General features: G+C 43.6%; 1 protein-coding gene across 1 annotated transcript in view; it reads left to right on the top strand.

Annotated features, from left to right (window-relative positions):
* The window catches only part of MRPL43 (mitochondrial ribosomal protein L43), a 28,021-nt gene extending 19,877 nt beyond the window's left edge, over window positions 1–8,144 (top strand). Inside the window, exon 3 of the mRNA XM_068255291.1 lies at window positions 7,365–8,144. Within this exon, the coding sequence (XP_068111392.1) occupies window positions 7,365–7,597 (233 nt within the window). The 3' untranslated portion in view covers window positions 7,598–8,144. The remainder of the gene's footprint in view (window positions 1–7,364) is intronic.
* Window positions 8,145–13,165: the final 5,021 nt, after the last annotated feature.

The following is a 13,165-nucleotide window of genomic DNA, read 5'->3' as shown; positions in this document are numbered from 1 at the left end:
TACAACCGACGCCAGTTTATGGGGTTGGGGAGCCCACTTCAATTCTCAACCGGCCCAGGGAGCCTGGAGTATGACGATCAGTTCACAGTCATCAAACAACAGAGAACTGCAAGCAGTGTGGCAAGCTTTACTACATTTCGGGCCCCAAATCAAGAAGTCTCATGTGAGGATAAGGACAGACAATCAGAGTGTGGTGGCTTTCCTAAACAGGCAAGGGGGTACGAGGAGTCAATCCTTATGGGAAAAGACGAAGAGGATCCTATTTTGGTCAGAAAGGAATCTCTCATCCTTAACAGCGACACACTTAAAAGGAACCTCAAACCAACTGGCAGACTACCTCAGCAGGAAGAGGTTGGATGCGAACGAATGGTCATTAGATCAGGAAATATTCCAGCAGGTGACGTTACAATGGGGCTGCCCAAAAATAGACTTGTTTGCAAGGAAAGTGAATACGAAATGCCAACAATTTTGTGCCCTGTTTCCAGAAGATCTACCATGGAAAGTAGATGCCTTCTCGATCAATTGGGGGGAAGTAATGATGTATGCATTTCCTCCAGTTCCGTTGCTAGCACGAGTGATAAAGAAGATTATACAGGACAAGGCTCGAGTAATCTTAATAGCTCCACTGTGGCCAAAAAAACCATGGTTCACGTCACTGAGGGCACTAGCAGTAACAGATCCGATAATATTTCCTCCTCTGCCACACTTGCTATCTCAGGGTCCAGTATGGCATCCGAACTTACACATGCTTCACCTTTCAGCTTGGAACCTGAATGGGGCATCCTGAAGTCCAAAGGGTTTTCAGATGAACTATCAGAAACTTTGATACAGAGTAGAAAAAAAGTGACTCGAGAAATATACCAGAAAGCCTGGAGAATATTTAACGATTGGTGTAGGGAAAGATCCTTTAACAATTCATCTCTCAAATCCGTATTGGAATTTCTTCAGTGTGGTTATAAGAAAGGTCTTAGTATCAGCACCCTGAAAGTACAGGTATCTGCTCTTAGTGTGTTTTTAGAAAAACGACTGGCAGAAGAAAATCTAATTGTACGTTTTTTTCAGGCTTTAAAGAGACTTAAGCCAGCAATTAAAACAAAAGTACCTGCTTGGGATTTAAACATTGTTTTACAGGGTTTGTGTGAGGCTCCGTTTGAGCCATTAGCGCAAATTTCGGAAAAATTTCTTACCTTAAAGACCATTTTCCTGCTGGCAATTACTTCAGCCAGGAGAATTGGTGAATTGCAATCACTATCCATTAGAGAGCCTTATTGCACCATTTCAGAGGATAGAATAACATTACGTCCTGATGCAGCCTTTCTACCCAAGGTAGTTTCCTCTTTTCACAGAAATCAGGAGATCTTCCTACCCTCCTTTTGCGAGAATCCTAGTAATGAAAAGGAAAGGAGACTCCATTCCCTTGACGTAAGGAGATGTCTTATACACTACATGGAAAGAACAAGTTCCTGGAGGAAAACTGACGCAATGTTCACCCTTTTTGCTGGAAAACAAAGAGGCAACAAAGCTTCCAAAGCAACGCTGGCACGATGGATAAAACAGGCTATCACATCAGCATATCAGGTTCAAGGAAAGCATTTAATCTCTCCAATCAGAGCTCATTCTACAAGAGCAATATCAACCTCCTGGGCAGAGAGGGCAGGGGCATCTATAGAACAGATATGCAGAGCTGCTACCTGGTCAAGTCAGAACACTTTTGTGAAACATTATCGCCTAAACATCTCGGCTGCAGCAGACTTATCATTTGGAAGGAAGATGCTGCAGGCAGTGGTCCCTCCCTAGATCCTATATCTTGTACATCGTCTCACCAGGGGTGCTGTCCAATGACGTTCTGGGAAAGACAACTTTACTTACGGTAACGTCTTTTCCAGTAGTCAGAAGGACAGCACCCCTGCAACCCGCCCTTCTTTTGGGTGGAATAATAATTATGTAAGTGAGCATCTATGCGGTCCGTGTCATCTATTATATTAACTGAGTTACTGGTGGTAAGATAGTGGCTTATGTATGGCTGCCAATTTGTTATGCAAATCTTTTCTTTTGCAGTTCCTGTCCACGATTGGGAGGGAGACAAGTCTCTCACCAGGGGTGCTGTCCTTCTGACTACTGGAAAAGACGTTACCGTAAGTAAAGTTGTCTTTTGCAGTTCCCAAACACTTTGGACAGCGCTATCCGTCACTGGCAGCAAAACCGCTTGACATTTTGTCTGGTTTCTGGTGATGGCCTGAAGCGCCTCAGGCTGTCCTAACAATTCAGCTTTATACCAGGGCTATCTGACTGAGGATGTTTGTAGCAACACACTTCTCATACTGAGTTCTGAGGAATGAGAAAGAAAGTTCTGAGAAAAAAGTAATCTCACATGCATAGTAGGTTTGTCAGAAGAGCTAGCAGGACTGTTACCAGAAGCAATTGTCAGAGCATGCTCATGCACTATTCGCATTCTGCAACAATATCACTGCTATGGCGTAGAGAGACACTGAAGCGAGAAAAAAATTATGATATAATGAATTGGTTGTGTAGTATGGATAATTACTACAACGCTAGTAGAAAATAAAATATTCTCATATTTTTATTTTGAGTTATATCTTTTTTTTTTTTTTTTTAATAACATTGCATCATTGTCTAATATTTGCAGTTTACACACTAATCAGCATCCTAAATGATTTTACAAAGCAGGCTAGTGAACTTTTGAACTGTCCTCTGCAGAAAAAAAAGAATAAAGTGCCAGACACTTGAGATAATAAGCTTCAGAAGACAGAGCCCTCTGCGACATTGAAAGTTGTGGAGCTCAATGGCTCTTTTGCATAGATAACTGGAGTTCCTTAACTCTTTCGGTACTGGAAACAATATTAGACTCATGTCTCTGCTCCTAATGTTTTATTTCTTAGCTGTACTACACATACAAATCATTATATCATAAGTTTATTTTCACTTCAGGTTCACTTTAATGTGTAGCTACGCAGTGCACAGCTTGCTTCATTTCTGTCCGATTTCTGTGAGCTTTTGGGCCCGTTTCCATTATATGTGGTGCAATGCGGCTACATAGCCGCATCGCACCGTGGGTGTCCTGAAACCAATGCAGGGCAATGGAACAGTTTTGATTGCGTGCAAAGCGATCTGAGAATCTGCAGCATGCAATTTTATGTGCGATTTGCATGCCAGGTTTCCCTATGGGATATCGCCAATTCCACCAGGTACTGATTTCTGAATGTTCTTTAGTCAAAACACTATTGCCATTTTATTTAAGGGGAACAGGAGATTTTCTTTCTTTGAATTATCCAAGTTCCACAAACACTGCATCATTTCACTAAAAAAAAGTCTGACCAATTCTTTCTGCTGCCTGCATTGACATCACTCCCAGCATGCCTCTAAAAAGCAATGGCATAACTTTCTGATAAAGCCCCTAAAAATGTGGTTCTTTTTACAGAAAAGATTATATGAATGGTAAACAACCTAGATGCATTAAACTTCAAGGATACATCTGGAAATTTAAAAAACAAACAAACGTATTTACCTGGGGCTTCCTCCTCCAGCCGCTGTAAGGCTATGTGTCCCGTGGTCCCATTCACAGTAGGTCTGCAGCCTCTGTGCATACGTGATCTCGCAGTTGCACTACCGTTCCTGGGAGGATTCTGCTCAGTACTTCTGTGCCTGGGCAGTATGCTCCCGGCTACGGTAGCGTGACCACGATCGGCGGCTGCTACGGAGAGGAGCTGTTTTCCTGCTTTTAGTACTGTAGGTAAATGTGTTTCTCGTAGGCATTACCCTAATACTACATTTACCTTTTTAATAACATTCAGGATAGATCATCTAAGGGCCGACTCACACTGCACAGGTCAAAAACTGATCCGTCAAACAGATCAGCTTTTTATTCGTGACCCTCCATTCCCTTAGCGTGTAGTCAATGCGACGCATTTGTCAATCCAGTGGAACGGGGTGAATAGATCGGAACGCTTTCAATGCCAATGTGAATTGGGCCGTGAAGTGAACCTATGTTCACCACTAATATCATCTAATTTTTAAAGGGAAATTTGCAAATGGGAACTGTTATGCATGTGATTATTTTAAACCTCTGAAATGGTAATGAACTTACCGTAGCCATTTTACTTACTTCAGGTGCGCATGATGTATGGCCTCAGATGGAGGCACTCGTGGTGTTTGGCATACTCTATATGTGTACAGTTCAGAGGGCGGTTATTGATTTTCACTGTGATGTAGATAAGTTTCTATGAAAAACCTAAGTTTATGGGGAAAACAAAGCTGTTTATGCCAACCCACATTAGCCTTGCATGATTATAGAACTTGATATTCTACCGATTTCATACAAGCCCACATCCTCCTTCCTGGCTGGATAAACTACAATCAAAATGCAACTCCTGGCAACAAGTAAAGCTAAACAATGAGCTACCAATGCTTTTTAACTAGTCGTTTATGATTTTATTTGATGTTTTAGTCGTCTTTAAACATTAAGCCTTGTTTATCAAAGTGGTTTACATTGCTATTATAAGTATATTTTAGTGTGGGTAAAATGTCTTAGATTGAGGCTTTGATCAATAATAAATCAAATCAAAGTCAAATCAAATCAAAGATATCTTTATTGGCATGACCAAGATTCATTACAGGTATTGCCAAAGCAAGGGGAAATAGGGGACATGGGAGGGGGTGGGGTAGGGGGACCGTGGCTAAGCAGTCTGTGGACATTTTTTTAGGTTTACAGTTCCATTATGCTCCTCTCAGTCTGTGGCATGCTGTGACATAGTGTGCAGTGATTGTCACTGTGGATTCCTCTTCTCCTAGTAGGATATATGTTTTTCTCTCATCTTCTAGTGTGAGAAAGTCTGGGAATAGTTCCAACAATTTCTTAAAGTAAGTGTCCCTGGTTGCAGTATATTTGGGGCAGTGCAGCAGGAAGTGGCTTTCATCCTCAAGGGTCTTCTGCTCACAGTGTTGGCAAAGTCTCTCCTCCCTGGGTTTGTACGTCTGTCTGTGTCTCCCAGACTCTATTTTGAGGTTGTGAGCACTCAATCGTAGGCATTACTCTTAATACTATATATTACTAGATACTGAATGCACTTGAAAGGAAGTCCTTTGTTCAGGAGTTTTTACCTAATTTTGAGAAGATGTAAGATAAGTGTGCACATGGTAGTCCCCATTTTCTTGAGTAAACCCATGTCTAAAATACATCACTCAGTTTTCTCTATTGCAGAGCGAGCACTGTAAAAACAGCGCAGGAGATTTGGGCGCAGCTGGTGCCACCATAGGCCGCAATAGGAATTACGGTTATAGCAGCGCTCAGTGAGTGATTTGGGCACAGTCAAAAGACGGAGCACAAATTATTCTAAAAACGCTGTAATTCATGCCCCAGCAATAACTGGAAGCCAAATGATGTCTTTCTCCCACTATCCATTGCGGCCTGGAGGGGGAATAGTAATACTTGTGCAGGAGCAGGGTGAGCCTAAACTAAGAAGGACATGGACGTTTCCTTTAAAAATAATACCATTTGCCTGACTCTCCTGCTTATCTTGTGTCTCTAATACTTTCAGCCACAGCCACTCAACAAGCATGCAGATCAGGTGCTCTGACTGAAGTCAGACTGCATTATCTGTATGCTTGTTTCAGGTGTGTGATTCAGCCACTGCTGCAGCCAAAGAGGGCTGCAGGGCAACTGTTATTGTTTAAAAGGAAACATCCATATCCCTCTCAGTTTAGGTTCCCTTTAATGGCTTAGCTCTGCACTCAAATCTTCCAGGGGCAGTTTCATATCTATGCTTGCAGAGTGGTGCAGGCCAGCATTAGTGTGCCGTTCCTTCACCTCCTAAGCCGCCGCCCACACTATGCTACGGTTCACAGGTCCCATGAGTACTTACAAGCTTCGTTTAGCACATAGGATGACAGGAGAACAGTTTTGTTTTTGTTTTTTACACTTCCGATTATTGGGAAGTGCTACAAAATGGTGTTTTCCCAGAAAGCTTGTCACAGGTCTACTAAAGGACCTGTGCAAAGCATCTTTAGAATGTTGTCCCTGCCCGTTCAGAATACATAGTTTCATGTCTATTCACCCAGACCATGGACATTTTCTGTGTTTTGCAGTAAAGACAGGAGTAGCGATTTGCCAGTTCAGGACCTCCCCCTTTGGTCTGGCATTGGTGGCAAGGATCAAATGTGTACAGGAGGCCCTAATGTTTGCATTCTTCCCCTCAATGACCTGCTATGTTAGTTATTACTTGGCCAACTGCAATTTTGTCCCTTTCTATAGAACAGAATGGGCTGCCTCGGAGAGAGCCATGCAGCTTGCTGCACACTAATTGAAAGTATATTGTCACCTAAAGCAATCACAAAAGGTCATGTATTTTGTTTGTGTATGTAGGTCCTGGCAAAAACTTAGCTTTGTGTCCCTGAATTTACACAATTAAGGCCCACAGTGATATTAGATCTACAGTCAGGGTACCCAAACCTCTTCTACTTTAACCAGTTAAGCCTAACTGGTTAGTACTAAACTGGTGGTGCAGTCTCCACAACTACACTGGACAAATATATCCAAAGGAGGCATATGTGGTATCATTTTAACCATGAAAAGTTGTGGAATACATTTTGGTGTGTCTTAAAGCTCGGGCGCAGGTCAAATAAAAAATAGGTAGCGGCAAACTCAATCCAACATAAAAAAGTAATTTTAAAAACTATGATCAAACTTGGGAAAGACTTAGAAAAACTACAAGAGACCTATGTGGTAACATTTTAACTGTGATAAGTTGTAGAATGGAGTTTAGGCAGTTTTAGGCTTGAGGCCCATGTTTTGTGTATTCTTTTTAGTCACAAACTGAATCAAAAGCAATTAAATTTCTGCGTATTCTGTATCAAAATAAAAGACTTGTAAAATGAAAAAAAAGTGACAGAATATAAGAGAAAAAACATGTATTGTTACCTTAGGAACTTGGCTTTTTTAAATATGCATGCCATGAGGGTATATTACTATTATTTTTGCAAATAAGGTCTCATAATCATTGATAGTGCACAATGAGAAAGCAAAAAAACACTAGGAACATAATCTAAATGTTGTAATAACCAGGATAGATGAGCAAATACAATGTGTGGGTTTAAAATGCATAGAAAATAAGGTAATTACTAAATAAATTTTTCACACACTAAAAGCCTAATTTGTCCTGAAAAAACAATATATAGATAATTTAGGTGTGATTAGTAGTAGTAAAGTTATAGACGAATAAATGGGAGCAGTGCTGATATGTGAAAATTCTCTCATCCTGAAGTGGTTAAGTAATCCAGTCCTGCTAATCAGATGTAGGGGCTTATTTCAGAGTGAATACTGAATACCTGTATGTATATTGTTTCTTCAGTGAACGGGTCCGTCCGAGAAGAAGCCATCAACCGCAAAACTGCTGAGGAGATTGCAGAACTGGTGCAGAAAATGGCTAACCAATCTGGTCTGGAGATCATCCGAATCAGGAAACCTCAACACTCAGACAACACCAGCATTCAGGGACAGTGGCACCCCTTCATCAACCAACCATCTTCCCCAAATAATAACATGTTTCATCTCACAAACTCAGAGACTAAATCTCAGCAATGATAGGTGGCTCCATACAATGAGCTACTTTGTGTCCTCTATATCCTTTGTGTGTTGACTTCTAGATGTGGGTCCATCACTACAAATAATTGATTCATGCAATAATTGTGTATGGATTGAGCGTTACAGAGCTTCTGTATGGGTCTTCAGCACAAGTGAACTGAACATTGGAGCAAACATGGATCAGGTGCCTGGATTTCAGCTGATATATGGGCCATGGATGGACTGGTTGAGATGGGCAGCTGTTTCATTTTTGTTACAGACTTCTTTGCACTTGTCTGAATAAATCTGCTTCTTCGAGCATCTGGACATTGCTTGGGCGCCCATTGATCTTTTTTCTGTGCCACTTATAGCCAAGTCAGGAAACTGATTACAGCCGTCTTTCATTATGCAGTAGGTATGTCTCTCTGATCCTCCTCCATAAACGTTTTCTGCCTGCTTTTGAACAGCCTAAGAAGTTGTTGATATACATTTACTGAACTATCAAGTGTAATTTCATGTTTTTGAAGTTTGTTGTTCCATCTGCCTGAATAAAACTTTGATATAAAAATATTCTGTATGTGTTTCTTTAAGCAAATGTTTTGTAATTTATTGTGAAAGATCAGCATTTGTTCCTTGCAATGCAGGTGGCAGTGGAAGAGAAGATCTGTAGTTGTGGGAGAAAACAATGGCAATTAACCAGGAATATTTAACCCGACTGACTTGCCCTTTCTTCCAAAAAAAGCCATCGGGTGGAACTTCAGATGTCAGCTAGAGCTCTATCTAGCTGTGATTGGTCTGATCCTTCTATGATCATCTATTGTCTTTCTATAGGTAAAGCTTAATGGTATTGCTATTAATGTTCTTCCCGCATTGAGTAAGCCCCGTATTGTGTTTTAGTATATTTGGAACTCACATGGAGCAGGACTAGAATTCAAAGTATCCAATGACAAGACGAGGCACAGAACATCATTTGTATTGGGTTTTTCTCCTGGCGGACTTAAAGCGCCAGAACTGCAGCCACTTTAAGTATTATTAAAGTAAAAATAAATCAGTTTAACTTACTTGGGGCTTCTTGCAGCCCCCTGGAGTCATTCTGTGCCCGGGTCATCCTTCGGAGACCTTCCAGCGAGCAGCAGCGCCACCCTCAAAGCTGGCCAGTCGGAGGCTACTGCATATGTGTTACTGGGAGCACGTGCACAGCATCGATTTTTTTCATGAAGTTCGCGCGTGGCTGGCCAGCTTTGCAGAGGTCTCAGGACGGTTCGGGCCCAGGATGACTCCAAGGGGCTGAAAGAAGCCCGGGTAAGTTAAACTGATTTTGGCCATATTGCACATAACAATGAAATGGTGCTGTTGGCTCATTTCACCGGCCAGGAGAACCAACTATACTAAATTACTCACTTTTGTACGGTCTTAAATGTCAGTATGTGTAGTGTTTGTTTTTTTTCTTTTTAATAAAAATCGTTTCTTTGTAATCAACCAATGGTTTTTAGGGTTGCATCAAAAGCCAAGGCACTAATACATTGAAGTGTACCTGTGATTGTTTTTAATGATATGATATATACTTACCTCAGTGGTGGGAATCCTCTGGATAGTCTAGAGCAGCGGTGGCGAACCTATGGCACCCGTGCCGGGCCCAGCACGCGTAGCCTAATCTGCTGGCACGCCACCACTGCTTATGAACTGGCCGCAGCGTCTACTAGACACCGCCGCACCAGTTCATATCCCGCAGCCCCGCAGTCTCCCGGGAGGCAGACCAGGGCTACGGCAAGATGGCTGCCGAAGCCCTGTACTGGAGACTATTTGTGTCTCCAGTACAGGGCATCGGGCGCCATCTTCCCGTAGCCCTGCACTCTGCCTGTCAGCGGCAGCGCGGGAGACTGCAGGAGGAGTGTTCGGGGGAGATGAGCCCAGCCGAGAGAGAAGACTTCTGTCAGGTGAGTACATTACTTTTTTTTTTTCAGGTAAAATGCGGCCCACTGTGTTATTTTCTGGTAAAATGTTTTGTCACATTGTGTTTATGTCCTGTGACATGCTGCCCACTGTGTTTGTTTTCTGGTGAAATGTGGCCCACTGCGTTTTTCTGGTGAAATGTGGCCCACTGCATTTGTTTTCTGGTGAAATGTGGCCCACTGCGTTTGTTTTCTGGTGAAATGCTGCCTGCTGCGTTTGTTTTCTGGTGAAATGTGGCCCACTGCGTTTGTTTGCTGGTGAAATGCTACCCTCTGCGTTTGTTTTCTGGTGAAATGTGGCCCACTGCGTTTGTTTGCTGGTGAAATGCTACCCTCTGCGTTTGTTTTCTGGTGAAATGCTGCCCGCTGCGTTTGTTTTCTGGTGAAATGTGGCCCACTGCGTTTGTTTGCTGGTGAAATGTGGCCCACTGTTTGTTTTCTAGTGAAATGCTGTCCGCTTTTTGTTTTCTGGTGAAATGCTGCCCACTGCTTTTATTTTCTGGTAAAATGTGGCCCCATGCGTTTGTTTGCTGGTGAAATGCTACCCTCTGCGTTTGTTTTCTGGTGAAATGTGGCCCGCTGCGTTTGTTTTCTGGTGCAATGTGGCCCACTGCGTTTGTTTCCTGGTGCAATGTGGCCCACATTGCATGATTTTCTGCTGAAATGTTGCACACATTGCCTTTATTTTCTGGTGTCTGGGGTAACTTGCTGCATTTATTATTAAGGGCTCATTCACACTACAGAACGTATGCACGAATACGATTTCATGCATGCGCTGCCAACGCACAGTGATCGCACGGAATGCACGTTGTGGTGCGCTAAAGCATGGACGTCGGCAGCTGTACCCATCGGGGAAACGTATGCGTTGTGTGTTAAAATGTTCCCAGATGCGTTACAACGTAATGCATGGGGACGCATACCTGTAGTGTGAATGGTAACATGGAAGTCTATTGACTTTCATGTTACCATATGAATCTTACATTATGTGTTTTGCGTCAAAACTGACAGTGTAGCAAATAGTGTGAATGAGCCCTTAATGGTCATAGTTGGCTATATTTGCTGCTTTGGGGTTACGGCGGGTATAAATAGCATCATACAGTTTCTGCACACCCATGATGCGAATCCTCGTTTCACCACATCATGGCGGAAAACACTGCTTTCTTATGCCTCGCTGTTACATCATTATGTTAGCTCCGCCCATACAATATCATGGCCATGCCCATTTTTCGACGCCTAACAATCCCCCCATCCCCCCCCCCCAGTGGCACTCGGAGATAAAAAAGTCGATGTTAGGTCGCAGTTTGGGCACTTGGCCTCTGAAAGGTTAGCCATCACTGGTCTAGAGGCTTTTGAGATCCTCCTTGAGCCCTACGGTCCAGCGCTGGGTGTCTCTGAACATATTTGACAACAGCTTGTTGAATATGCTCTTGTGGCTGTGCTCCCATCCGTGTACAAGTGCATACATACTGGGCACTGCTTTTTCCTTTTGTGCATGAGCAGCTTTGTTCTACTGGGCATGCATGGACCATACTCAGTACTGATTTGCTCGTACACGGACGAGAGCATGGCCATGAAGAAGAGTGTCCTGGGCAGCAATGGTGGGCTTGAGGAGGATCTGGGAAGTCTCAGGACTATCCAGAGGCTTCCCACTAACTAGGTGAGTATCAAACTCTTCCCCCTCCTCTAATCACAGGTTTGCTATAACATTAAATGCTAGTTGACTTCCTGCAAGGTCATGGACCCATCTTTCTTGCGGCAACACGTAAAGCAATGATACAGTTTTTTATCAATGCAATGCTACTGCTGGGTCATGTCCAGAATAATTCAGTGTACTTATGCCTAGTGCACATCCAAGTTTGCTTGGCCAAATTACTGACCAATGTTCTCATCTCCCTGCATCTGCTGTGTATGTCTGATCTCTTCCATGTTTGAATCTGAACTGGTCTGAAATATCTGCAAGCAAACGCTTAATTTCATCCTGCATCTGCTGTGTATGTCTGATCTCTTCCATCTTTTGTATTTTTTTAACTTTTTGCTTTCTTCATCTTCCTCTGTAATAGTGTTAGAACCTGAGTTACATTAAAGACAGTATTGTAATTGCTATTGAATTCTGGCTTTGTTTGTTCACTTTGTTTTTTGGTGGCTGGTCTGCAATTTCCATCAAAGCCTGTATCACATACGGATCTGTTTAAAGCTGCAGGAAATAAGACCACCCCTATTACTTAATTTGCATATTGTCTGCCAGCTGACTAGGCCTTCCTTCCTGATTACACATTGCTATAGCTATGTGTATATAAGGAGAAGCACCTTGTCGGTTTGCGACAATTAGGTTCGCTTTCTAAGGGCAGCTTTCAAAGGGCAAAAAATGAATTTACCAGAATTCACCAGTAATTTAGCAGAAATAAGCACCACATCAAGGTAACATTAACTTTGTTGTAACTTACTTGTATTGCTGAACACTATTGCTGTCTAACTAGATAATCTCTGCCTTTGAATCTGAACTGCACAGCGTACAAGCCACCCCACCAAATAAAAACAAACTGAACTGATAAACGACTAAACGCTGCTCCATTGCCCTAGTTAAGCCCACCACCAAGTATCCTCCAACCTTTGCTACACCATTTTCCCTACCTATTTTCACCACCACTCCCAGTGCAACAGTATGTATCCCCAACACATCATTATGCGTACCCCCCTCATACCTCCTCCTCCTCCGCTTGATCACCCGCCCTATTGGTGCCTCATGTTCTGGCTCCATCTGCTCCTCCCCCTGGTCCCTTGTCCACTGCTCACCACACATCCTAACCCCAGGCCCGCTCCGGTCTCCCAGCCCCCCCCCCCCCCCCCCTCACCCACCACAACCAAATTCATCCACCAAGCCCCTCTCCTTGCTGCACCTCCCACCCTCCCCATACCCACGAACATTCTCGCCCCGATCTCATTCCTATCCGCCCCATACTCAATCTCTTCCTCTATGCGGCGCTCTCTGGAATGCCAGATCTATCCGCAACAAGCTTATAACTATCCATGACCTCTTTATCTCAAAAACCCTCACCTTTCTTGCCCTTACTGAGACCTGGCTCACCCCCTCTGACCTGCCTGCAGCTGCAGCCCTATCCTACAGGGGTCTACACCTCAGCCATACCCCAAGACCAGATAACAGGCCTGGGGGATGGGTGGCCCTACTCCTCTCCCCTTCCTGCACCTTCCGTGTCCTTACCCCTCCCCCTTCTCTTTACTTTACCTCCCTTGAGGCCCATGTTATCCGCCTCTACCATCCCCTCCCAGCCATTATTGCAGTCCTATACCGCCCCCCCTCCAGTACAATATCACACTTCCTAGAAAACCTTGCCTCCTGGCTCCCACACATCCTGTCCTCCGACCTCTCAACAACCATCCTCGGAGACTTTAACATTCCAATTGATGAGCCTACCACCTCTGCTGCCACTCAGTATGCTGAGTGAGGCCATGGGAGTTGGTGAGCGTAAGAAGCTAACTCCACAACCCACAGTGTTGGTAATACTTTGGACCTAATTTTCTCCAAAGCCATCGCACTTACAAACCTGGACATTACACCAGTCCCCATCTCTGACCACCACCTCATCACCCTCACTCCATCCAGCACCCCCGGTCACCC

This window comes from Hyperolius riggenbachi, chromosome 10 (genome assembly GCF_040937935.1).
Source record: "Hyperolius riggenbachi isolate aHypRig1 chromosome 10, aHypRig1.pri, whole genome shotgun sequence".
Lineage (NCBI taxonomy): Eukaryota > Metazoa > Chordata > Amphibia > Anura > Hyperoliidae > Hyperolius > Hyperolius riggenbachi.
The sequence above is the reverse complement of the archived record's forward strand: the minus strand, read 5'-3'. Positions and strand labels throughout refer to the sequence as shown.